Genomic DNA, 23,569 nt, shown 5'->3' with positions numbered 1-23,569 from the left:
TTAGGTAAAGGGGCAGTACAGCGAGATCTGGGTGTTCTTGTACACCAGTCAATGAAGGTAAGCATGCAGGTACAGCAGGTAGTGAAGAAGGCTAATAGCATTCTGGCCTTCATAACAAGAGGAATTGAGTATAGAAGTAAAGAGGTGCTTCTGCCGCTGTACAGGGCCCTGTTGAGACCACACCTGGAGTACTGTGTGCAGTTCTGTTCTCCAAATTTGAGGAAAGACATTCTGTCTATTGAGGGAGTGCAGCGTAGGTTCACGAGGTCAATTCCTGGAATGGCGGGATTACCTTACACTGAAAGACTGAAGCGACTGGGCTTGTATACCCTTGAGTTTAGAAGACTGAGAGGGGATCTGATTGAGACATATAAGATTATGAAAGGATGGACACTCTGGCAGCAGGAAACATGTTACCGCTAATGGGTGAGTGCCGAACCAGAAGACACAGCTTAAAGATACGGGGTAGACCATTTAGGACAGAGATGAGGAGAAACGCCTTCACCCAGAGAGTGGTGTCTGTGTGGAATGCTCTGCCCCAGAGGGCAGTGGAGGCCCAGTCTCTGGATTCATTTAAGAAAGAGTTGGATAGAGCTCTCAAGGATAGTGGAATCAAGGGTTATGGAGATAAGGCAGGAACCGAATCCTGATTAAGGATGATCAGTCATGATCATGTTGAATGGCGGTGCAGGCTCAAAGGGCTGAATGGCCTACTCCTGCACCTATTGTCTATTGTCTATCGGTTCCAGTTCCTGGATTTGAAGATGTAAAATAACAAGCATTTCCCGGAAATGTACTCACCAACAGCTACAGTTAAACCAAAGGCAGACTGGCTGCTGAGGCTTTTCAAAGGAATAAGTAGAAAATCCTAATAGGTGTTAAGTTCAAAATACAAACCTGCTCTTAAATGATAAGAAATTGCAAAGGATAATGATTACTGGTGTGGAAATGAATATGTTACACTAGAACAGGAGGGATTGTTCATCCGAGATTGCAGTTAGGGAAATGTTGGTCAGAATAAGCAGAGCTTCGATCTGCATCCAGCATGTTCTGCATCATAAATTGTTTAAGGTAGATAAAGGGTTAAGAAAATGGAAAACTAGCCCTGAGTTTCAAGATGAACATCCCTCATTCAATGGAACAATTGATGTACATAAACAGCACTTCTGTTAATGGGTTAATGGTACTTTAATGAATTAGGTGCTTTTAGAACATTAATTTCTTGTAATGAAGGACAAAAATAGTAAAGTTGATCAAGGAAAACCATAGCCAATATGATGTTGGTGAAGAGGTGAGTTCTTCAGTCCATCAAGTCTGCTCCGTTGTTCAATGAGATAATGGCTAATCTGATAATCCTCAACTTCATTTTAATGCCTTATCCCTATAATTCTGAAGTCCAAAAGACCATAAAACCTAGGAGCAGTTGTTAGGCCATTCTGTCCAGTGAGTCTGCTATGCCGTTCATTCATGGCTGAAAGTTTCTCGACCCTTTTCTCCCGCTTTCTCCCCGTAACCCTTGATCCGCTTGATACTCAAGAACCTATCTCACTCTTAAATATATGCAATGACATGGCCTCCACAGCCTTCTGTGGCAATGAATTCCACAGATTCACCAATCTCGGGCTGAAGGAGTTTCTCGTTATCTCTGTTCTAAAAGGTTTACTTTACTCTAAGGCTGTGCCCTCAGGTCCTAGTCTCTCCTCGCAATGGAAATATCTTCCCCACACCAGGCCATTCAGTGTTTCATGTGTTTCAATTAGATCTCACTTCATCCTTCTAGACTCCATCATGTATAGACCCAGAAGCCTCAAACATTCCTCATATGTTAAGCTTTTCATTCCTGGGACCATTCTCATGAACCACCTCTGAACATGTTCCAGAGCCAGTACATCCTTCCTAAGATATGGAGCCCAAAAATGCACATAATACTCCAAATGTGGTCTGACCAGAGCCTCAGAGCCTCAGATGTGCATCCCTGCTTTAATATTCAAGTCGTCTCAAAATAAATGCCATCATTGCATTTGCCTTCCTAACTACTGACTCAACCAGCAAGTTCATCTTGAGGGAATCCTAGACTAGAACTCCCAAGTCTCTTTGCACTTCAGGCTTCCGAATTTTATCCCCATTTAGAAAATAATCCATGTCTCTATTCTTCCTACCAAAGTGGATGATCTTACATTTTCCCACTCTATCTGCCACTTCTTTGCCCACTCTCCTAACCTATCTCCTTGATGCTACCTGTCCCTCTACCTGTCTTTGTATTGTCTGCAAACTAAGCCAGAATGCCCTCAGTTCCTTCATCTAGATCATTAATATATAAAGTGAAAAGTTGTGGTCCCAACACTGAGCTTTGCGAACACTACAAGTCACTGGCTGCCATCCTAAGAAGGACCGTTTTAACCCCACTCTCTGCTTTCTGCCAGACAGCCAAGCTTCTATCCACACTAACACCTTGCTTCTAACACCATGGCCCTTACATTTCTCAGTAGCCTGTGCAGTACCTTGTCAAAGGCCTTCTTGAAGTCCAGGAAGGTAACATCCATTGGCTCTCCTTGGTCGAACCTACTTGTTACTTCCTCAAATAATTCTCGCAGATTTATCAGGCATGACTTCCCCTTGATGAACCCATGCTGGCTTTGCCCTATTTTATCATACACGTCCAAGTATTCAGAAGTCTCATCCTTCACAATGGATTCCAGGATCTTATCCACGACGAAGATTAGGCTAATTGATCTGTGCTTTTCCGTCATTTGCCTTACTCTCTTTTTGAACAGGGGTGTCACATTAGTGATTTTCCAGTCCTCTGGGATCCTCCCTAATTCTAACGTTTCCTGAAAGATCACCACCAATGCCTCCACTATCTCTTCAGCTAACTCACTTAGAATTCTGGGGTGTAGTCCATCAAGTCCAGGTTATTTATCCACCTTCAGGCCATTCAGTTTTTCTCGCACCTTCTCCTTGCTAATGGCCGCCATACCCAGCTCTGCCCCCTCACTCTCTTGAACTTTTGAGATATTACTTGAGTCTTCCACTGTGAAGAGTGACGCAAAGTAATTATTCAGTTCCTCAGTCATTTCCTTGTTCCTCACTACTATCTCTCCAGAGTCTTTTTCCAGCAGCCTAATGTCCATTTTTGCCTCTCTTTTGCCCTTTATATATCTAAAGTAACTCTGACATAAATCCTTCCTGATTAGGAATCTGTCAATCTCAACCTTGAATATATTTAATGGCCGAGCCTCATCAGCCCTACGAAGAACGAATTCTACAGATTTACTACTCTCAGAAGAAATTTCTCCTCATCTGTGTCTTAAATGGGTGCCTCTGGTCCTAGGGTCTCCCACAAGGGGAAACAACTTTTACACATCTACTCTGCCAAGTCCCCCAAGGACCTTATATGTTTTGATACGATATCCTTTCGTCCTTCTAAATTCCAATGAACACAGGCGCAACCTACTCAGCTTCTCCTCATAAAGTAGTCCCTCCATACTTGGCATCAGCCTAGTCAATCTTCTCTGGATTTCTTCCAATGCCAGTGTGTGGAATGAGAGAACCAAAGCTGTTCAACATATTTTAGCTGTTGTCTGACCAGTTTTATTTTTATAATTTTATTTTTATATTCCATTTCCTTTGAAATAAAAGCCAAAATTCCATTTGCCTTCCTATTACCCACTGAACTTGGATGCTGGCTTTTTTGTGATTCATGGACAAGGAACCCCAGATTCCTCCAAGCTGTCTCTTCTGCAGTGTTTCTCCATATAATTAATATTCAGCTTCTCTATTCTTCCTGACAAAGTGTATAACATCAAACTTTCCTAAATTAATTTTCATGTGCCAAGTTTTTGCCACTCACAATCTGTCTTCATACCTCTGCATTCTTTTTGCGTCATCCTCACCATTTGCCTTCGAACCTATTTTTGCATCACCTGCAAATTTGGCAATAGCACATGCACTTAACACTACCTCAACACCACATTCTCTTCATTGATAAGACCATAATATATAAGAGCAGAATTAGGCCATTTGGCCCATTAAGTATGCTCTACCATTCAATCATGGCTAATGTGTTTGTCAACCCCATTCTCCTGCCTTCTCTCCACTGAGCAGAGACCCGAGCCTTCCCCATAGAACAAGCTCTCCATCCTCAGGATCATTCTTGTAAACATCCTTTGGACCCCCTCGAAGACCAGCATATCCTTCCTTAGGTATGGATCTCAAATTGGTCACAGATTATTATCCAAGTCATTAATGTATATTGAAAATAGCAGTTGTTCCAGCACTGATCCCTACAGCACTTCACTCATTACAGGTTGCCATCTCAAAAAGCGCTCCTTTATCCTAACTCTGTCTTCTATTAGTTAACCAAACAGTATCCATGCTAATGTACTACAACCAACATTAGTAGTCTTATGTGTAATATTTAATTAATGCCTTTTAGTAATCCAAAAAATTATGTTTTCAGTCTTTCCTTTATCTACCCTGCTTATTACGTCCTCAAAGAAGTGTATTAAATTTGTCAGGCATGATTTCTCATTCATGAAGCCATGTTGGCAGTACTTGAATATATTCTGGTATCAAAACGTTTTCTTTTATTCTTTACAACTTCAACAATTTCCAAATGACAGATGTTAAGCTGACTGCCCTATAGTTACCTGTTTATTGTCTCCTTCTCTTCACAAAAATAAAGGTATTACTTTGGCTGTTTTTCAGTCTTTTAGGATTTTGCCCAGAGCCTAGCTAAATTCAATCTCCTTGCTGCTTAGTTAAGTTGGCATTGGGTTTAATGATTAAAATTTCATTCAGCCATTATCAAATAACAAGCTGAATGTTTATAGTAATAACATCACAATTTAAATCCAGATAATATGCATATAATTTGAGTGAATCCTAGCCACCTTCTTATTTTGAATTATATATGCAATCTTTCATTACAAAAAAGGTTCAACCATCCACTTGGACTTAAATGACATCGACTAAATGCAAGTCAAATGGCTTTGTAATAAGGCATCAGTAAAATGGTCAGTGAGACAAGTTATTTTTAAATTTATTTTATATTATATAGCAATTCGTCACTGCATAAGCACAAGCAGTGAGGATCAGTGGACTTCGAACAGTTTGAGGGGGTCACCATAACCAAGCAAGACTGTATCTGGAGCATGCAGTGTTGAATACCTGACCAGGAGCAGGTATTATACAACAGGTGACCTCTATTTACATGAGGTGTATAATAAGGTTTTGATTTGTCAAAGTCCGATGTGCAATGGAACTTGTATGCAGCTAATATGAGGATGCACAGTCAGCAAATCTAGAGTAAAACGTTCCAATATTTCGTAGAACTGGTATGTAGTTGAAGCAGGAGAATTCAAGACTTTGATCCATGAGTAGGTTCTGTGATTTGTTGAACTGTTTAAATGCAAATCAGTAACTTGTCCAACTTCCAGAATTTATCTGTAAATATTTTCCACAGTTGGGAATTAAATTATGAATACACCATTTGACCAATGCCGAACTTCAGGGAACTGGACTGTTACAAGGCCAGGCCCAGTGCACAAACAAGCCAATGTTGTTTTCTGTTGTCTGGCTTCATGTATACAAGGCATACTTGATTGGTTCCAGTGGGAATACCCTGAATGCTGACATTTTGTAAAACTAATTGAATTATAATTCCTGTGGGTCCCAGCAATCAAATCCTTAAAATGATCACCACACAAGTATGTGAAAATAAATAAGAAGTCATAAACCCTTGCACGAGTCATAGGCAAAACAAAAGCTTTCACCCAAAGGATTCAACAAGTAGAGGAGTGTGCCAGCTTATTAAAATTTCCTTTGGGCTAGATTGAGTTGCAAGTCCTTTCCATCAGCCTCAGTGTTTGATTGTCTGGAAGTGGTAATGAGTACTCACTGTGTTGTCCTTCAGAAGAAAAGCACAGCACTGGACACCGGCCATTAACATCTTGTGTGGATTCCAGGCCACAGAGTCAGCTCTAAAGATGAAAAATAAACAGAGCATACCATTCAAATAGGTGAAACAATCAAAACGGTGTGCCAGAACCACTGTGAAGAGATGGAGGAGCTACCTCATTATCAAACAGTGTTGTCAGGACAGTGTGTAGGAAATAAGGACTTAAAGACTTGTTCGAAGTGAGTTTTGTCAAAGGTAGATAACACAAAAAGTCTTAAAGCCATACAGCAACTCACCAGTCATGTTTAGGTGGAACAGTTGCAATGGAACACAACATTGTGAGATGAGGGCAGGTCAATGAAATTAATAGAGATGAGAGGAAATAAACAAGTGCATCACAAAGTAGAATCATAGAATAATTGCAGCACAGAAAGTGCAACACTTAGAAACATTGATGCCATCCAGGACAAAGCAGTTAGCCTCACTGGCACCATATTTGCAAATATGCAGTCCCACCACCATCAACACTTCAAGATGTACTGCAGAAATTCATCAAGACAACCCTCAGACAGCATGTTCCAAACCTATGACCACTACCATCTGGAAAGACAAAGGCAGCAGATATATGGGAATACACCAACTGCAAGTTCCCCTCCATGCCATTCACCATCCTCACTTGGAAATATATCACTGTTGCTTCAGTGTCACTGGTTCAAAATTCTGCAATGCCCTCCCTAATGGTGTATCTGCAACATGTAGACTGCAGTGATTGAAGAAGGCAGCTCACCACAACCTTCTGAAGGACAACCAGGGGTAAGCAATAATGGTGACCCGGGCAATGACACTCACATCCTGTGTATTGAATGAATGAACAAAGTGAGTAATAGGTGCAGGGTAGGCTATATGGTCAATGTTCTCCCAAAGTTATTGCCTCTCAGCAACCCAGAAGTTCCCACACAGGTCACACATGAGCTGGCCTCTCTAAATAATGCAGAGAGTATTTTGTGTGCAAACAAAATAGGATTTAAAGAAATCACTCTGCACAGGAGATAAAGAGAGACCCTTAAACCTGTGCAGCTGTTCACTGAGATTCTGATGGACATTCTAACAAACGCCTCTTTCTTGCTCTGTCCTCAGTTCTCTTGATTACTTCCTTGTTCGAAGACCAATCGGTCTCAATCTTATACTTACTCAAAAATGGATAATGCACATTCCCTTTAAGTTAAAGAGTACTAAAGACTTTAACTTTAGCCTTAAATGGGCAACCACTTAACTTGAGAACAGGAGCCCTTCTCCTAGACCCTCCAGCCAGTAGAAAGTCTTTCAGCATGTACCCTAATAATACTTCAAAGAATATGTTTCAACAAGATCACCTTTCATTCTTGTAAGTTCCAGAGAGTGTAGGCTCATTCAGTTCAATCTCTTATTTTAGGAAAGCCTCTCATCCCTGAAATTGATCCAGTGACCTGTTATAATGTGTGATTCTCCTGACAATAGCCTACCCCTTCATTGCCCATTCCACAACAAAATCCTCTTGAATGTAGAGATAAGTGGAAAGAAGTCAGACTCAGGTAGATTATGAAATCCCATCATCAAATATTTCTAATACTCCACAATGTATTAAAATGAAAACATAGCAAGTATATACACAAGTCTCTTTTAATGGAATAGAATCAAATCCCTACAGTGTGAAAGGTGGCCATTTGACCTATCCAGTCCACTCCAACCTTTCGAAGAGCATCCCAGCCAGACCCACATCATCACCCAGCATTTCCCATAGCCAATCCACCTAGCCTGTACATCCCCAGAGTCGAGAGTGTGTTGCTGGAAAGACACAGCAGGTCAGGCAGCATCTGAGAAGCAGAAGAATCGATGTTTCGGGCCGGAGCCCTTCATCAAGAATGAAGGGTTCTGGCCCGAAACGTTGATTCTCCTGCTCCTTGGATGCTGCCTGACCTGTTGTGCCTTTCAGCAACACACTCTCGACTCTGATCTCCAGCATCCACAGACCTCATTTTCTCCCTGTACATTCCCAAACACTATGGACCATTTAGCATAGCCAATCCACCTATCCTACACTTCTTCAGACTGTCAGAGGAAACCAGAGCACCCAGAGGAACCCATGCAAACACGGGGAGAATGTGCAAACTCTGCACAGACAGTCACCCAAGGGTGGATTGAACTAGAGTTCCTGGCACTGTCAGGCAGCTGTGCTAACCACTCAGCCATCTTGCATCCAAGGGGCCAATCAGAATTTGTAATGTCCAGTCACCTCAATTCCAAAAGCTCAAAAGCAGTGTACTATCATAGAATTACTACTGAAATGTGTGTGAGAGAGGGAGGGGGGTGGGGACGGAGGTGTGAGTGAGAGTGAGAGAGAGAGAGAGAGAGAGAGGTGGGAGGATTTAAGAGGAAGGATGATTAAAAGTTAAAGCATTCAAAAACTTATGCAACTCATGTATTAAAGAGTTCACTTATAAATTTCAGTACTGGCTGAATGTCCAAGTTGCATTTACCTGTGGATACCATTCAGAAGAGAACGATGTTTTCTGGATATCAATGCACCACCGCCCCACGATGCCTGGAGAAAACCAATGATACACAGCACATTAGAATATTACAACATTATAACAGATCAAGAGGTTATAACCTTGTTCTCACTGCCATGAATCTGTATTTTCATGAGTTCTGAGTACATACACATTCTAATGTTAAAAAAACCATCCAGTGACTCATACATTCTTATTAAATAAAGTGTTACTAAAATAGATTCCTTTTGTTAAGAATTTTAACACTTGAAGACATATGGATTTTCCAGATATTTTCACTGCAATAGATTTTCCAAGATAGATGTACCTTGTAGGCCATAAGACATTGTATTTTCAACGCTGGTCAGACTTTCAGACAATAAAAAAGTATGCAACTGAAAGCAGCTGGTATTACAATTCTTCATAAATTCATTTTGTAGGAATTGAATGAGATGCAGTCTAATTTCATAGGCATATGAGGGTTGGAAAAAGCTGGACCATAAAGGTCATTCTCTCCATTTTGGATGAAGAACATTAATCATTTATTTTTCATACCTCCAAAAACTAAAAAACAAATACTGCTTTTAATGTTTGCAAAAATCCAATGTTCCTTCTCAAATGAAATCTACTTCACATAAAAAGCTTCTCCTTCTTTCTTTCCCAAAGTCTCACATATTATTTAATACAAAAGTAACAAAAGGGAAAATGGCACATTTGTATCATCCTTGCAAAAAAAAAGGAAACAACATATATTATGATTATCGATCTCCTAAACATCAATGCAAATGCATTGGATACTCACATCAACGTGGAACCAGATCCCATGTGCTTCACAAATGTCTGCAATCTCACTTAAAGGGTCAAATGCTCCCAGAACTGTGGTTCCTGCAGTGGCAACTACTATAAAAGGCAAAGCCCCCTGTGGAGTGACCACATAGAAATAAAAACATTCATTTGACATGTTATCTGTGATAACCCAAGGAGAAAAGAAAGCCTTTCATTTACACGGTGCTTTAAAATGGCCTATAAATTCCACCAGGGTTCTCAATTGCTTTCCCACCGTGACTCTAGAAGTAGACAAGCAAAGATCAATTATTACCATGTTACACAAGAACCTCTGCCATTTCCCTAGGAATACCACTGCTCCCCATCAGCACTGTGTTGGGAACTATAGGAGAATTCTTGCAGAACGTCAGATCCAAAATTTCTTCACAGTGCCTCAGAAACGCTTTTTGTATAATGAATTTCATTTGAACTACATTGGTTCTTCATGCACAGCCAAGTGCAGCAATGATTGTTCACTCATGCCAAAGCTAGGTTTTTTAATAGACCTATCCTGCACATTCCCAAAAGTGTTTATTTTTTCCTTTTTCACAATTCTTTTCAATTCTGAATAACACTGAATTTGCTTCTACTACCTTTCTGATAGTACGTTCCAGATCAGAACAACTTAATGCACAAAAACATCTTTTAATGGCAGACATTTTACCGACAAAACTACTGGACAAAATCTTCCTGTCTGGCCAATCAGACTTCCTCTGACTCATAGCCATAATTTCAACGTTTGGCCCACAGAGACATTAGAAATTGCTCATTCATATCATTACAGATCCAAAATTCTTTTGCAGTGATCAAGGCTGAAGAGTAAGATCCTAGTCGATCCTTTTCATAGATGTTTCATGATTGTAACAGGAGCATATTATCAGGATTAGGCTATTTATTCCCTTGAGGTGAGGGAATGGCTTGAGCAGGGCAGCTGGAATGATTGTGCTGAGATCATAACACTGTAAGACCACAAGGAATAGGATCAGGAGTAGGCCAATCAATCCCTCAAAACCTGCTCTGCCGTTCAATAGGATTATGGCTGATCCAACATTCCTCATGTTCACTTTCCTGCCCTTTCCTCATAACTCGATTCTCTACTGATCAAAAACCTACCTATCTCAGCTTTAAATATACACAAGTACTCTGGTTCCACAGCTCTGTGGCAAAGAGTTCCAAAGATTCACAACCCTCAGAGAAGAAATTCCTTCTCATCTCAGCCTTCAATTGGTGCTCCTTCAATCCAAGACCATACCCTTTGGTCCTAGACTCTCCCATGAGGGGAAACATCCTCACAGCAATTACCCTGTCAAGCCCCTTAATAATTCTATATTTTTCCTGAAGATCACCTCTCATTCTCCTAAATTCCAGGGCGTGGAACCCCAACATGTATAGTCTTTGTTCATAAGACAAATCTTCCATATCAGGGATCAACCTAGTGAACCTTCGCTTAACTGCCTCAAAGAAATGATATATTTCCTTAAATTAAGGGATAAAAATGGCTGCTAGTATTCCAGCAGCAATTCCAGCAGCAGTGAGGGAGGGCACTGAACAGGATGATCGGAGGAGATATACGGACCGTCCTTGGAAAAGGATGACATTGGAGGAAGGATGCATCATGGGGAAAATGATCAGACAAAGGGTTTTTTTTGGTTGATGTAAACCACAGCTTTAGTGCAGACAAATGTGGTGTTTTCTGTATTTAATTTTAATTTCCCTTCATGTTTGCAATGACCTGATGCCCATGGAATAATGAATCCTTGCCCCATGATCATTAAATTATTCGTGTATACAAATCTCCTGTTCAAAAAGAAACATTTAGCATCTTACAAGCATTAGCTCAATTTCTGTTAGATCATTAAATATCTTACTTGTTTCTTGGCTTTTTGGATGTCTTTCTCCAGCTCTTCTGGAATCATCTTCCCTCTGGAAAAAACAAAGAATAGTTTCAATCAATCTGTTCAGACACATCTCTGAAGCAGGTGGGAGGTGAACCTGGGCCTTCTGGACCAAAGGAAGCAACTCCATCAGTGTGCCACAAGAGCCCTCAAACAAACAATGTGTGTGGGTTAGTGAGAGTACAGAGAGATGGATAAAAAGGCTCCGCTCTTTTCCCAGCTTTTAAACAAACTAGTTGGAAAAAACAGGAAGTGTATCTGAACATCCACTAGAATAGCCCGGTTTCCATGAATGTAAACATGTTCAGAAAGAAGTGGCCAATGGATACTAGGACCTTTCTGTTCCAGAGTGTGTGCCAAAATGGACCAGTCATAGACTATCACAATCACTGAAAATGGACCACCACAGATTGCCACTATCAGGAAAACTAGGCCAATCAGAAAAGGTGTATGGGCAAAGTGGGAAGCAGTGACCCATTTCAGCACAGTTCATGAAGGAAGGCGATAGCTTGTTCAGCTAAGAAGAGCACAGCAAAAGGTGGACAGATCACTACTGTTTGTCTGCACCTCAGAGAAACCAAGCAATTAAGGCAAAGGGTGAGTATTGACTCTCATATCTGAAGTATGATTGTACTGTATGGGTAAGAATTAACAATCAATAAGGGCATTATTGCTTGAAGCAAATTGTGAATTTTGAGTTATTAATGCAAAGACTAAACATTGAAATCAATAGAGGAAGCAGGTCCCTATTGAAAATAGCTTACAGGACAGGACCTTGGAAGGCTTAAAGTGTTGATAGAGATCACAAGCAGTAGCTCCTGATGAAGGGTGTTTACCCAAAATGTTGATTGTCCTGTTCCTCAGATGCTGCCTGACCTGCTGTGCTTTTCCAGCACCACACTCTCATCTCTTGATCTCAGGCAATGGCAAAAATGAGTCCATGTCAGTGAATTTTGAGATTTGTAGCTCAGGTTGAGGTTCTGGATATAAATTTGCTCGCTGCATTGGAATGTTTGTTTTCAGACATATTGTCACCATATTAGGTAACATAATCTGTGAGCCTCCGGTGAAGCACTGGTGGTATGGCCCGCTTTTTGTTTGTGTTGAGGTTTCCTTGGGTTATGACATCATTTCCTGTGGTGATGTAATTTCCTGTTATGTCATTTCCTTTTCTTTTTCTCAGGGGGTGGTAAATGGGATCTAAGTCATTGTGATGGAAAGCCATCAGGATACATGAACATCAACTAGCCACCAAAGACATGACCCACTCTCACTAGTATCTTTACATACAGATGAGGAAGGACGCCACTTCGACTGTGACAACATATCCATCCTCGGACAAGCCGAACAGAGACACGCGTGAGAATTCCTAGAAGTATGACATTCCAACTAGAACACTATCAACAAACACATTGACTTGGATCCTATTTACCCACCCCCTGAGAAAAAAAAACAGGAAATGACATCACCATAGGAAATTACATCACAAGAAATGATGTCAACAACCCAAACACAACCTAAACACAAATAAAAAACGGGCCTTACCACCAGTGCTTTACCGGATGCTCACTGATGTTATCTAGTACGGTGACAAAAACAAACCTTACAGCTCAGCGAGCAAACTTACATCCAGTCCATATCAGCATATGCTTTTTAAGTACAAGTTCTCATAGTTCGCAAAGACTTCTGTACGCATTAAAAATATGAGGTGTTGCTTTGCAAATGAACATTTTCCTATGCTGCTTTGTCTCCATTAAGAAGCCTCTGCTGTATAAACGTTTCTAAATCATCTCAAAAAAAGTCTAGCAGCGAAACCAATCATTTACCTAAATGGTAAAAGTAGCTTTCTCTTACACAGCCAATCTCTTTTACAACTTGATTGTTTCCATTTTGAATTTTTTTTGTATTTCCATGACTTAACATAGCAAGAGCTCATCAATTTGCTATAAAATACACCAGGACACTGGAATAAAAAAAAACACACTTCTCCATATGACAGAAAAAGCAAGAATTGCGGACTTTGGGTGTGTATTTTGTTTTTGCAAACATGTGGGACATGAGGTTTAATTGTGCGGCAGTGTTACCTTAAAGCGTTGGATTTATTTATCATCTAAATGAGCCTGTAATTCAACCTGAATAATTATCAATCCACATGCATTCAAACTGCAAATACGCTGCCTCTAAAATTAGCAAAGACCAAATATGTAGGGAGATCTCTTTTCTCTTCAAACAAAATTGAGGAGACAGCTTTCATCTTCTGTTTTCCTTTTGTACAGGTCAAGTAAAATTTCAACCACAATCGTTAAGAATAATCTTTTCTTTTGCTTATGAACTGATGCAATAGCTTTCACACAGCTTGTCAATGCACTCAATTTGACCAAAGTGTTAGTCAGAAATGGTTGTGCTTGAATAAGTAATGGAAATAAAAGTGGCTTTCATGTCTCATGTGACTGAATCTGAGAGCTGCACACCTGCGCTAAGAGGCATAAACAAAGGCCAGTAGGGATTACTGGAGCTGCTGTTTCTGTCAGGCAATAGTCTCACCACAAATAACTTTGTGCACATGAAATCATTTGTACCTGATGCATATCAATATTCAATATGTGCAAAAATAGCTGGCATCTGTAAGAGCAGGATGATAAACCATAGGGACCAAACAGAACAATCAAATCATTCCATTTTATATTTTTCTAGATTTATTAGAATAATTAAATCATATGGCAGATTTTTATACATCAGAATAAAAGTAAAAATAAAAAATATTCCATTAGTCATAAATTATTGTATGATGCAAGTCCACTGCCACTGAAAATCAAGAAAGCAAGCAGGATATTGATATCTGTTGTGTTCTAATTTCAGATTTTTGTTGCCAATAATGTTTCCAAATAGCAACTGTTTAATAAAATAAGTTTCAACATTTTTGCTTAGAATCTGTGTTAAACACTGTCATGAAAATTAGGTGAGCAGCCAAGAGAGACATGAGAGGAGTATAAGAGGCATTTTGAAATGAATTTAAGATATTGAAGGCAGCAACTAATAGTTTATTATTGACTATTTTCCTCCCAGGTGTTCTAAATTATGTAATTTCAGTAACCTTTTGTTCTGCTATGATAAAAAGGGAATGTGTCGGCCAATTTTAGCACTGCAAAGTAACACAAACAGCAATGAGATGATGATTGATGATGATTGAATCAACTGTACCAGTAATATTTGTTAAAAGCTAGATGTAGTCCTAGAACTCACACCCTTATTCGAAATCCTATCACAGGATTTATGTTCACGTGCAAGAGGAAACAGGTTTAATGTCTCTGAAACAGATAATCCTTAGAAATAACTGTGAATGAAGCATTAGGACAATTTCTGAGTTGCAGAAAATTTGCCATGTGACTTATTGGGTCTGAAAAGTCAAAAGTTAAAGTGTATTCACCTACAACTAGTCAAATGACTTTATGGAGAGAAAGCAAGTAAAGCTTGCAACAGAGATAAGAGATTGGCTTTATTATTAGAACTTTTGGACAAATTGTTTTAGGGGAGGTCCTATGCTAAAGCTGGCTTAAGAACAGCCTTTGGACTGGAGTTGCTGCTGTTTCAGTATAGCTAGTTGGGTTATGTGGAGAAAGCCCTGAGGTAGAACCAACTACAAGGATTTCTCTGTCTTGGCTGAAATATTCTGGGTAGCCTGATAAAATCAAATGTCAGAATTTCCAACTGACTCTCCACTGAATTCAAGTCAGTTTTGAAGTTTAGTTGATTCCAAAATTGTCAGCATTTCATCCCACTGGCAGAAAATCAGTTGGACAATGAGAAGTGTGTCCATTTTATCCTTTGAGTTGGGACTCTTATCCCATTGTGTTGTTTTCTCTTTTTCATTTTATTTAAACCACATTACTCTGAATAGCTGTATCGTCCTGCTTGTTTTGTGAATGTGTGTGTTTGGACGTAAAGGGACAAAGTTTAATTCTGTATTGTAGCTTAGTTGTTTACCAATTTACCTGTTGTGTTTTTTTATGGATAGTAGGACAAAAGGGAAAGTGACTACTTTGGTGACTAAATAAAACATTTATACATGCAGAGTCGTGGAGCTTGATTTACCAGTGCACATTTCCTGTTCGAGTCATAGCATCTCCATTACTCTGTTAGTAGTATCAAATTGGACTATGCAGTGTAGAGTGGTATTTGAACGTATTGATCTTCGACACAAAAGAAGATTGGTTCCACAAACCTAGGGCTGACAGCTGAGTATGGCTGTGCCTGGGCTAAGTATACATTCACTCATTTGACAAAAGCATATGTTAACTGTGCTATGTCTGGGAGGATCAAGGTCTTTGGACCTATAGTCCCCAGATCTCTTCATTGGGGGCTTTCTTCCCCTTTTACATGAGGCTTTTGCACACTGACTACCTAGAAATAGAAATAGCAACCAATATTGATTGTCATGGGTAATTAACACTTCCATTATTGTTTTACCATACAACCAAGTTGGTAGGTGAACTAATATCAATAAAGGTGGCCATGAAATTAGATTATTGCAAAAACCCAGCTGATCCCTCAATGAATAAAATCTGCTAACCTTACTTGGTTTAGTCTCTACGTTACTCGAACCCACAGCAATGTGTATGACTCTTAATTGCTCTCTGAAATGGCCTAGCAAGCCATTCAGTTCCATCAAACTGTTACAAAAATCTAATAAGAATAAACTGGACAGAACTGCATCCATATGCATACCAAATTGAAAATGTACCTTGGTCATCTTTCATCTGCTAATTCCTGTTTAAACAGCAAACAAGAAGCAACATTTCATTTACAAACAAGTGTTGAGTAAGACATTATGAAGATTTTTCATCTGATGAAATGTATTGTTGATGTTTGAGTAACCATGTTTAACCAGGGAACCTATTTGCATACACTGGTCTTAATGATAAGGGGCAGACCAAGAATGCCAGACAACATTAACTGTAATTAGCCAAACCATTGTTTCAGTTTAAACAGTAATTCTTCTGACCTTTTGTCAGCTTTCACCATGTAGACGTTTCGAGTGCCAATTCCAAGGAAGGCAGCAGCTTTTTTCACAGAGTAGTGACTCTATGGAAAAGAAAAGACAGCTTAAATAATTTTTATTAATCTGGGTTATGTCATATTGCTTCACAGTCCAACTTTTAAGAGCCAGAACTGAACAGTTTTAAAAAAAACTGAAATAATATTTCTGTATGATTTTCTTTAAAAATGTTGTAAATCTGAAGAAAATGTTGTGGGTGCAAGGATGTGTATTTATAATGTTTCCCATCTCTATAATGGATTCTACAAGAAGAGATTTGTCAATTACAAATACACAACCAGCAAGAGCACTGTACACAGGATAACAAGCTGAGTTCAAGAAGCAACCCAGGTTTTGGTTTGCATAGCAGGTGGAATAAAGGTTGGATGCAGGGGAAAAAACTGTTACTAAATCATGGAAAAGGTCTCAATCTGTTTATCTTAAAATCTTTTCAAGCATCTCAGAACAGTGAAACTCCTGATCTCTCTCTGTCTTCCTGACCTCCCATAAACTTCAGGCTGTTAAAATCTAAGTACCTCTTGATTAACCTTGTCCTCCAACTCCTTTTTGCAATCTTGGTGGCATCAAGGACATTGAAATAGTACAGCAGTAATTCACTCAGATGATACAAGAAATGATATATTTTAGTTATGAGATATGACTAGAAAATCTGGCATCCTTTTAATTACAACAAAGGTTTTCAGAAAGCCCAAGATGGATTTTCAAAATTGCAAAGTTGTTTCATGTAGCAAATTGGGAATTAAATCTATTTCCATAAATTGGTAAGGAAAGGACCCAAATTAAGATGAAGGAACAGATTAGCAGATTTGTTTTTTTTACAATGAGCTGTTAGGAGATGTAATGTGTTATCAGAAATAATGCTGGATGCAAAGTCCATAATAGATTTTAAAAGAGAAGTGGCTAATTATTTGAAGAAGAAACATTTAAATAGACGAATACAGAAAAGCGAATAGAATGAGGCTAACTCTTTCAGATAACCAATGCAGTCATGATGGGCTGAATGGCCTCCTTCTAAGCTGCAAGTTTATCTACTTCGAAGTTGGATACTTCTGGGGCTATAGTCCTTTACATTTGTTTCTTAATAAAAATGTACTTTCCTCCCTTGTTTTTAATACATTATAGCCTGACACTTTCACTGAATGGCAAAGTTATCTCAGCATTTATGAACGATTGCTCTTTCATGATGAAGACTAAATAATTTCCTGTGCTGTTGTCAGGCACAAAAGCACTTCCATATTGATTCCCTGTCTTTTTTCCTTTTGTGCTTGGAAGCTTTCAACTATGAGATCAATAAGATTTTTGTTAAGTGTATCAAATGAAATAGAGCTAAAACAGATAAATGGAGTTGAGAATTAGCCATGATCTAATCAAATAGTGAAAACAGGCTGGAAACACTGAATAAACTATTTCTGTTCCTAATATTCCATGTTCCTCATTCAGATTCACTTTGGTTTAATTGGCTCATGATTATAAAACTGTATTTTTGGAAGAGGGGATTAGCTAAGAAGCAACATGAATAAGTGAAAGTTAGGCTCAATATACAAAGTATTATAAGTTAGCAAAGTAGGGTAGTAAGTACAATTAGCATAAGTGAAGTGAGTTACTAATATTCTTACATAATGAAAATTAACATTTTTGTTTTATAAGTGCATAGGTTAGGGGCTTAAAAGAAGTTACGACAGCAGAGCTCACACCCTTGATGCATTCCTCCGTGCTACGTGGCAAATTATGGAGGCTTTAGTACGCCCTGGTGAGCACATGTACAAGAATGACTGTACATCCAGCTGCAGTTACTGGCTCACTGTGTTTCAGAGCTGGAGATGCTGCAGGTGAATTCACTGTGAAACATCCATGATGCTGAATGTGTCATAGACTGCACATTCAATGAAGTGATCATACCACTAGTTAAGACTGAACAGGCAGCAAGAGCATGGTGATCACCAGGCTGAGTAGAGGGAGGCAATTGGTAAAAAATATCCCCCATTGCCCAACCACTTTTTAGCAGATATACTATTTTGGATACTGTTGGGAGAGATAACTGTGGGAAAAGAAATGGCAGCCGACTTCACCATGGGTGTGTCTGCTGCACAAGAGAGAAGGAAGAAGAACAGCAGTGTGAGAGGGTTAGGAGATTTAACTGTGAGGGATAGAGATAGGCATTTCTGCAGCCACAAAACAGATTCTAGGATGGTATGCTGCAGCCCTTGGTGGTAGATTGTGGAATGCCAAGGAAAGGCTGGTGAACATTCTGAAGGAGGAAGCCAAATAAACAGAGATTGTGTTATGTATTTGCACAGGTGAAAAAATGGATGAGGTCTTAGAGCAGAATTTAGGGAGCTAAGAATTAGATTAAAAAGCAGGACCCAAGAGGTAGTAATCTCGGGATTACTTTGACAGTATAGAAATAGGAGGTCAGTCCAGAAGAACGTACGGCTGGAGAAATGGTGCAAAGGGAGAGCCTTAGATTTCTTGGACATTGTATCATTTTTGGGATGGTGGATTGCAGCTGAACTGGAAGAGACCAATATCCTTGCAGGAAGGTTTGCTTGTGTTACCAGGGAGAATTTAAACTAACCTGGCAGGAAATGGGTTGAGAGAAGGTTCAGCAGTGGAGATTTTATTGCTGGAACAGCACAGCAGGTCAGGCAGCATCCAGGGAACAGGAGATTCGACGTTTCGGGCACAGGCCCTTCTTCAGGCCTGTGCCCGAAACGTCGAATCTCCTGTTCCCTGGATGCTGCCTGACCTGCTGTGCTGTTCCAGCAATAAAGTTTCAACTTTGATCTCCAGCATCTGCAGACTCACTTTCTCCTCAGCAGTGGAGATGAACAGCGAAAATTAAAAGACAGCAAGGAAGTGAATGAGGCATAGAAAGTGCAGGCCAGTTAAGGCACAAGAAGGTTTAACAACATTGGATGGTATTTACTTGAATGCAAGGAGTCTGACTAAAAAGTGATGGGTTGAGGGTCCAAAATTATAACATCCAGGTATGTTATAATTGCTATCACTGAAACCTGATTGAGGGGGGGATTGGCAGCTCAACATTCCAGGATATAGGGTCTTCAGGTGAGACAGGGGAAGAGGTAAAAGTGGAGGAGTGTCACAATGTTGATCACAAAATCAATTACAGCAGAAAACAGGGATGACATCTTAGAAGGCTCCTCAAATGAAGCTATATAGGTAGATCTTGAAGACCAAAGTGGAGCAATCAGATTGCTGGGAGTGCACAAGAGGTCCCCTAACATTCTGAGAGAAATAGGATTTTGGGTAATCCAAGATGGAGGATGGGAAAAGTTTCTGGCTATAACAGCTGCTCCTTTTTTGAAGTATTTTAGGTGCTGGAGGTGATTTCCTCGAATTCCAGGAGCAGCAATTACTGTTTTATATGCCGTTGCATTGTTTTGGAACTTTGGAAAAAAAAGTCAAAAAACAGCAGTTTTAAAAGGGAGAAGAGCAGACAAAGGAAGCACATGGTGAGGTCATTGCAGGAGAGAGAGAGAGAGAGAGAGAGAGAGAGAGAGAGATGGAGAGAGATGGGAGGATTTAAGAGGAAGATACTAAATGAGTATTTTGCATCAGTATTTACTGTGGAAAAGGATATGGACGATATAGACTGTAGGGAAATAGATGGTGACATCTTGCAAAATGTTCAGAAATACAGAGAAGGAAATGCTGAATGTCTTGAAATAGGTAAAGGTGGATAAATCCTGAGGACCTGATCAGGTGTACCCGAGAACTCTGTGGGAAGCTGGGGAAGTGATTGCTGGGCCTCTTGCTGAGATAGTCACAGGTAAGGTGCCAGAAAACTGGAGGTTGGCTAACATGGTGCCACTGTATAAGAAGGGTAGTAAGGGTAGTGATTCCTGAAGAAGGGCTCATGCCCGAAACGTCGATTCTCCTGCTCTTTGGATGCTGCCTGACCTGCTGCGCTTTTCCAGCAACGCGTTTTCAGCTCTGATCTCCAGCATCTGCAGTCCTCACTTTCTCTTAGTAAGGACAAGCCAGGGAACCATAGACCAGTGAGCCTGATGTCGGTGGTGGGCAAGTTGTTGGATGGACTCCTGAGGGACAGGATGTACATGTATTTTGAAAGGCAAGGACTGATTAGGGATAGTCAATGTGGCTTTGTGCATGGGAAATCATGTCTCACAAACTTGATTGAGTTTTTTGAGTAAGTAACAAAGAGGATTGATGAGGGCATAGTGGTAGTTGTGATCTATATGGACTTCAGAAAGGCGTTCGACAAGGTTCCCCATGGGAGACCGATTAGCAAGGTTAGATCTCATGGAATACAGGGAGAACTAGCCATTTGGATACAGAACTGGCTCAAAGGTAGAATCTTAGCAAGACTTATACACTTAATAGTAAGGTCCTAGGAAGTGTTGCTGAACAAAGAGACCTTGGAGTGCAGGTTCATAGCTCCTTGAAAGTGGAGTCGCAGGTAGATAGGATAGTGAAGAAGGCATTTTGTATGCTTTCCTTTATTGGTCAGAGTATTGAGTACACGTGTTGAGAGTTCATGTTGCGGCTGTACAGGACATTGGTTCAGCCACTGTTGGAATATTGTGTGCAATTCTGGTCTCCTTCCTATCGGAAAGATGTTGTGAAACTTGAAAGGGTTCAGAAATGATTTACAAGGATATTGCCAGGGTTGGAGGATTTGAACTATAGGGAGAGGTTGAACAGGCTGGGGTTGTTTTCCCTGGAGCGTCGGAGGCTGACGGGTGACCTTATAGAGGTTTACAAAATTATGACGGGCATGGATAGGATAAACAGACAAGGTCTTTTCTCCGGGGTCAGGGAGTCCAGAACTAGAAGGCATAGGTTTAGGATGAGATGGGCAAGATATAAAAGAGACCTAAGGGGCAATTTTTTCACACAGAGGGTGGTACATGTATGGAATGAGCTGCCTGAGGAAGTGGTGGAGGCTGGTACGATTGCAACATTTAAAAGGCATTTGGATGAGTATAGGAATAGGAAGGGTTTGGAGGGATATGGGCCAGTGCTGGCAGGTGGGACGAGATTGGGTTAGGATATCTGGTTGGCATGGACGGGTTGGACTGAAGGGTCTGTTTCCATGCTGTACGTTTCTATGACTCTATAACTCTAAATACAACAGCAGATAATATAGTAAGGGATTTCAACATCGCAAATATTAATTGGGTCAATCATAATGTGAAAGGTTTAGAGGAAGCAGAATTCGTAAAATGTATCCAAAAGAGATTTTTTTTAAGCCAGTATGTAAGAAGCCCTACACAAGAGGGACGATTAGGGAAAGAGTAAGGCTCATTAACAATCACAATGGTAATTTGTATGTGTAGATCGGATTCTAAATGAAGACCTTATCTTGCTGTTGATTGGCAATTGGGATAATGTTGGTGTACAGAGAAGGAGGATGATATATTTAAAGAAATTAACATAGAGAGAGGAGAGGTTCTGAACAGTCTGGCAGGATTGAAAGTAGATAAATATTCATGGCAAGATGTAATCCAACCTATGCCGATGAGTGAGGCAAGGAAGGAAATAGCACCGATGCGGGCAATAATTTTCAATTCCTCTCTGGCCAAGGAGACTTTCTGAGGACTGGAGGACAGCCAAGAAGGGAAAAACCTGGAAACTACCGGATTGTCATTCAAACCTCAGTGGTACAGAAACTATTAAAAGCAAAAATCTGCATTAAGAGAGGCGGGGATTATTCAAGAACAGTCAATGTGGTTTTCTTAAGGTGAGGTCAAATTTTTTGAAGAGATTACTAAGTGTGTAGGTGAGGGCAATGCATTTGACGTGGTCTACTTAGGACTTCAGCAATGCTTTTGGTAAGGTCCTACATGGGAAACTGATAGATCCCATAGGCTGTTACCTTCACTAAAGAAATTTGGCAAGTTGGATCTAGAAGTTTCAGGAGCAGATGTTGAGGGGTGTTTTTGTGACTGAAAGCCTGTGTCTAGTAGGGTCCTGCAAGGTGCAGTGCTGGGCCTAGCTGTTTGTGATTTATATATATAAAATATATATATATTTAGACTTGAATGTGGGAGAGTTGATCTGTAGGTTTGCTGATGATACGAAAATTGATGAGATAGTAATTAGTGAAGAGAATAGTCTTAGAGTAGAAGAGGATATAGGCGGGCTGATCAAATGGGCTAATCAGTGGAAAATGGAATTCAATTCAGAAAAATGAGAGGTGATGCACTTGGGCAGGACAAAGAAGGCATGTGAATACAAGATGAATGGTAGGATCCTGTGGATCAGAGGGACACTGATGTGCATCTCTACTGGGTCCATAAGGTTGCAGGACAGATAGATAAAGTGGTTAAGATGGCATATTAGCTATTTGTCTGTTTTATCCGAGATATAGAATTTAAGAGCAGGGAGGTCACACTTAAAAGGTTGGTTAGGCCACAGTTAATAACTGTGCACAGTTCTGAAATCCACATTATAGGACAGATTGCATTGGAGAGGGCACAGAGGAGATTTACCAGTATGTTGCCCAAGCTGGAATGTTTTAGTTATGTAAAGAGAGAATAGATAGACTGGTGTGGTTTTCCTTAAAGGACAAGAAACTGAGGGGAACATGACTGAGATGCATAAAATTATGAGGGGCATAAACTCTCCCTTGACAGAGGGATCAATGACAGTGGGGCATAGATTGAAAGAAAAGGGCAGGAAGTTTAGAGGAGATGTGAGAGAAGATCTTTTCACCCAGAGGGTGGTGAGAATCTGAAACTCACTGCCTGCAAGATAATAGAGGCAGAAACCCTCATAACGATTAAGATGTATTTAGATGTACACTTATGATGCCAAGGCGTAAAAGGCTATGGACCAAGTGCCAGAAAATAGCGTTAGAAAAGTAAGACTGTTGTCTTTGACTGACATGGACTCAATGCGTCAAAGAGCTCTTTTCTGTGCTGTAGACCTCTATGGCTCTGTGATTTCCAAACCTTCATCCACCAAAGAACGTGAACTCATTCTTTATGCACTTCTTTTTCAATAGACTGCAGTTAAGTGCCTCCAATCTTCCAAGAATATGGAGGCCAACATATTCCATCAAGATCTCTTACTACAAGCAACTTAAATGGGATTCGAATGTGTCCAACCTACCTCCTCAGATGTAAACATTGCCAAAGGGGGTGAACCTGAAAGTCCAGTCTCCTTTAAATCTGGACAGCACTTGTACCGAGCAAGATTGACAGCATACATATTAGAAACAGAGCCCCCTGTTTAGGATAAAATATAAGAAAAATCATTATTTAACTGAAAAATTATGTTGTGGAAAAATAACTCTACATAAACAGCGTAGCAAGACATGGATACAGCATACTATCACGGCTGGTACAGGCACTGAACCCAAGCCATTGGTATCACTCAG

The 23,569-nt window shown here is 40.1% G+C and overlaps 1 protein-coding gene across 1 annotated transcript in view; it reads right to left on the bottom strand.

Annotated features, from left to right (window-relative positions):
* The window catches only part of LOC122564269 (acidic amino acid decarboxylase GADL1-like), a 68,867-nt gene that overhangs the window by 30,169 nt on the left and 15,129 nt on the right, over positions 1–23,569 (bottom strand). The window contains exons 7-12 of the mRNA XM_043718944.1: positions 23,302–23,417; positions 16,150–16,229; positions 11,121–11,175; positions 9,230–9,346; positions 8,416–8,480; positions 5,900–5,981 (exon numbers count right to left, since the gene is read on the bottom strand). Of these exons, the coding sequence (XP_043574879.1) occupies positions 5,900–5,981; positions 8,416–8,480; positions 9,230–9,346; positions 11,121–11,175; positions 16,150–16,229; positions 23,302–23,417 (515 nt within the window). The remainder of the gene's footprint in view (positions 1–5,899; positions 5,982–8,415; positions 8,481–9,229; positions 9,347–11,120; positions 11,176–16,149; positions 16,230–23,301; positions 23,418–23,569) is intronic.

Source organism: Chiloscyllium plagiosum, chromosome 29 (assembly GCF_004010195.1).
Source record: "Chiloscyllium plagiosum isolate BGI_BamShark_2017 chromosome 29, ASM401019v2, whole genome shotgun sequence".
In the NCBI taxonomy this organism is placed as follows: Eukaryota; Metazoa; Chordata; class Chondrichthyes; order Orectolobiformes; family Hemiscylliidae; genus Chiloscyllium; species Chiloscyllium plagiosum.
The sequence above is the reverse complement of the archived record's forward strand: the minus strand, read 5'-3'. Positions and strand labels throughout refer to the sequence as shown.